General features: G+C 45.6%; 1 protein-coding gene across 1 annotated transcript; it reads right to left on the bottom strand.

The window, feature by feature from the left end:
• Nucleotides 1–2,500: 2,500 nt before the first annotated feature.
• LOC138367796 (uncharacterized) lies at nt 2,501–3,619 on the bottom strand. The gene is made up of 2 exons (XM_069329765.1): nt 3,537–3,619; nt 2,501–2,960 (listed from the first exon to the last, which is right to left on the bottom strand). Exons 1-2 carry the CDS (start codon nt 3,617–3,619, stop codon nt 2,501–2,503), a joined length of 543 nt encoding a protein of 180 aa, XP_069185866.1.
• Nucleotides 3,620–4,071: the final 452 nt, after the last annotated feature.

The following is a 4,071-nucleotide window of genomic DNA, read 5'->3' as shown; positions in this document are numbered from 1 at the left end:
CTGCAACCGCATTGTACCATCGTACAGATTCACTGGCTTGTGCTTCTGTCCTCAGTTACCTTGTCACGGGGATATTGCCTGACAATACCTCTAATATGTAGAGGAGTCGTGGGTATGCAGTATACAATATGGTCTCCTTCAGCAGCCTGCACATCTGCTCGTTCATTTCCAGAATCCAACATGGGAGGGGATCCACAGAAATTTGACGACTCTTCCCTGATTGGTTAGTACTCTCACAGCTCTCTTGATTTCAGCAACTATGGCAAGGTTTTGTGCCCGATGTTTATTAAGGCTTTGTAGTGCTGCTTTTGAATCACTGCAGATCACTGCACTGTTAGTGTTTCTTTCAAGAAATTTTAATGCTATAATAATGGTAATTAGTTCTACTTGCGTTGAAGATGCATAGTTGTCAATATGTGTTTTCTTCACTTGCGTTTTGAAAGACATTATTCCTAATTACAGTGTATGCTGCACCAGCCCTGTCACTGGCAGGATTAGCTGACCTCATCAGTGTAGATTTGATCTCATTCATTTGCAGCTTCTTTATAAATTTCCTCAAGATACTTGTGGCTCTTTTCTTGTGGTATCATGTTAGATTTTTTCATTGTCATCTCGTTGATAATAATCCTACATGGGTCGTCCTCCCGGGGGGGGGGGGGGGAGGGGTTGTAACCTCTCTACAGGCAGGAGCTCACGGGCTTGTTCAAGCAGGTGAAGTTCTTCCAGGTAGCAGACTGACCGGTGTTGCCATTGTTTGTTTTCCCTGTTTCCTCCTGTGAGTACCACAGAACTCAGTTTTTTCTTGGCAAGATCATTGTAATGGGGATCTCTGGCTATCTTAATTGCAAGCTTAGCATTCAGTTCCCTGATTCTGCTACTAACACTGGTGAGACACAACTCCTCCCGTAGATTACATGTTTCAGCAGTTCTTGGGACTCCAAGAATGATTGTTATGATTGTCATTTTGTCTGCTTTCAAGCTTATTCATATCGCTTGGGATAGGTGCATAAAACTGGTGCGGCATAGTCTATGACGGAGCGCACATAGGCTGTGTACATCATTTTAAGCACGGCAATAGAGGCTCCATGTCCATTCCAGGTCATAGCTTTCAGTGCCCTGAGTCGACTTTTGCATGTTTGTATGAGTTGGTTGACCTCCTCTTTCTTTCCCTTGTTAGAGCCGACAGTGACGCCAAGGTACCGATAGTGGTCAACCCATTCAAGTGTTACACCATTAATTTGTAGTTCTTCATTTTCTCTTCGCTTGTGATGACAATGTGCTTTTGTTTTGTTTGTGGGAGAGAGTGAAACCGTGTTCAACACATTTCCTTCTAAGGAGCTCAAAGGACTTTTATTTCTCCTCAAGGTTGGGGCTTGTATTAGTACATCATCTGCATATCCCACTTGTTGTGTTCCTTCCGGAAAGTCAATATTTGCAATGGTGTTCATAAGTATTTTGAATAGTGTGAGGGGCTCAAGACCCCTCCTTTAGGGGGGCCCCGAGTTCCATACTCATTGTTCTCGAGGCTGCTCCGTTGAAGCAGACCTTGGCTTTCCTCCCTGTGAGGTAGTCTTCAGTCCATTTCACGAGTCTCATGGTGGTGGCGGTATTGTGCTGACGGAGGTGATGGTGGTGATGGTGGTGGTGTTGATGGTGATGGTGATGATGTTGGCAGAAATTGAAATACGTTTATTGAGGTAAAATACACACAAAGGGATGAGGTAGCTCAAGCTATTCTCACCCCGTTATGTTGGCAGTGGTGATGGTGTTGGTGATAATGGTTGTCGTGATGATGTTACTGGTGGTGATAGTGATGATGGTGGTGTTGCTGGTGATGATGTGAGCCACTCCCAGATACGCAGCACCGGCATGGAACCCTCAACTGAAAAAACACACTCCAACATACCTTTGGTTTCATTGTCGCGGTTTACGTTATAGTCTTTTTATCATAAAAACCTGATTCAATTATAAACTATTATTTATGGTTGACTTTAATTTATATTTTAGTTCTGGTTCGATCTAATATAGAATTTTCAGATATTTTTATTTTGATAACAAGAAAACTTAAAAAAAAAACGGAAGAAAATATGTAATCAGTGTACATATGGACTGGACACCCAACCCAAACTTTTGAAAACGAAGGAATTGATAACGTTTCGAGTAGTCCTGGACAATTATTACTGCCCAGGATCGGTTATAATCAGAGGTGATTATTTGATTGGTTATAATCAGAGGTGATTATTTGATTGGTTATAATCAGAGATGATTATAACCCTCTGTCAGTAGACTGATACATTTAAAACCTACTTAACGGGTCAAGTCCAATATTGAGGCTCCGGCAACTTGACAACGGCCCCCGGGGGATAATATATATTGCGGCGACTTACGGTAGCGCGCTATGAATTTTCCGGGACCATTACTCAAGGTGACGTGCAGTAGAAAAGTTCCACCTTCCGGACCAACATTAATTCTGTGGCCGCACTTAAGTGCACGTCACGATTTATGGAGGAAAATCCTTGAAGTTTCTGTTTCGTGGTGCGTAGAGGTGTTCCTTTGTGGTGTCGTGGTGCGTTGAAGTGTTCCTTTGTGGTGTCGCGGTGCGTAGAGGTGTTCCTTTGTGGTGTCGCGGTGCGTTGAAGTGTTCCTTTGTGGTGTCGCGGTGCGTAGAGGTGTTCCTTTGTGGTGTCGCGGTGCGTAGAGGTGTTCCTTTGTGGTGTCGTGGTGCGTTGAAGTGTTCCTTTGTGGTGTCGTGGTGCGTTGAAGTGTTCCTTTGTGGTGTCGTGGTGCGTAGAGGTGTTCCTTTGTGGTGTCGTGGTGCGTTGAAGTGTTCCTTTGTGGTGTCGTGGTGCGTTGAGGTGTTCCTTTGTGGTGTCGTGGTGCGTAGAGGTGTTCCTTTGTGGTGTCGTGGTGCGTTGAGGTGTTCCTTTGTGGTGTCGTGGTGCGTAGAGGTGTTCCTTTGTCTGTGTCGCGGTGCGTAGAGGTGTTCCTTTATGGCGGTGTCAGAGGAAGACTTGTGTGGAGTGTGAGGTGTGTGTGGGGGCCTCGGGGGGGGGGGGGGGAGGGGGGTAGGAGGTGATGGATAGTGGAGACGGAGACACAGATGATAACCAAATGTGCGGAAGAGTATCTTGTTTTGACGGGTCATCTGTCACCTGGATGTTTCCCTGATTACGTGAATATTTGTTGCTTCTCACTTTATCTCTGTCTCTGTCTGTCTCTGTCTGTCTCTCTCTCTCACTCTCTCCCTCTTTTGAATATCTTCACGTAATTTACTGTTATTTTTTAGTTCATATAATTAACTGACTGATATATATATATATATATATATATATATATATATATATATATATATATATATATATATATAAATATACATGTTTCGGTTGTTCATTTCTTTCCTGTGTTCCGTCCTCTTGCTCCGTTCTTGTCCGCCATGTTTCTCCCTTGTTTTGCTCAAGCAATTTTGTCGTGTTGATACATGAATGGTGTTGTTGGAGGCGCCCTCTCGTCGTCTAAGTGGTCACTAAACCCCTCACTTTATACCTTCATCAGCATGAAGTGTGACATGTCCAGCCTCGCCAGGCCATGCAACTTTCATCACCATCAGCATTATCCTCATCATCGCGCCTCCTAACTCATCTCTCACCCCTCTCACTATCATCATCTACTGCAAGTCACAAAATAAGAGAGTGAAGGGCTGCTGTTCTCTGCGCCTCGTCCGCCCTCACCTTCCTCATATATTTCTTGGGTCCACGCTTTTCCTCGGGCTGAGCTCAGGGGCTGACTCTTTATCCCCTGGTTGGTGCCTGGGTGCCACGGTGCCACGGGTGCCACGGGTGCCAGAGTGCCTGGGTGCCAGAGTGCCAGGGTGACTGGGGGGTCAGGGTGCCTTTGGACCAGGGTGCTAGGGGGTGGGGGAACGAAAGGGTTACATGGTAACTCATTTGGGGCCGTGATTGTGGTGGTGCCATGATTGTGGTGGTGCCATGGTGGTGGTGGTGCCATGATGGTGGTGGTGCCGTGGTTATGGTGGTTTCAATAGTAGTGGATGTTGCGGGGTGTGAGGTGGTA

The sequence above is a fragment of the Procambarus clarkii genome, chromosome 23 (genome assembly GCF_040958095.1).
Source record: "Procambarus clarkii isolate CNS0578487 chromosome 23, FALCON_Pclarkii_2.0, whole genome shotgun sequence".
NCBI classification, from domain to species: domain Eukaryota; kingdom Metazoa; phylum Arthropoda; class Malacostraca; order Decapoda; family Cambaridae; genus Procambarus; species Procambarus clarkii.
The sequence above is the reverse complement of the archived record's forward strand: the minus strand, read 5'-3'. Positions and strand labels throughout refer to the sequence as shown.

Coding starts and splice junctions, on each gene's coding strand:
- LOC138367796 (XM_069329765.1), bottom strand. CDS start 3,619: ATGAGGATAATGCTGATGGTGATGAAAGTTGCATGGCCTGGCGAGGCT. Junction 2,961..3,536: donor CATGCTGATGAAGGTATAAA/GTGAGGGGTTTA, acceptor ACCGCGACACAG/ACAAAGGAACACCTCTACGC.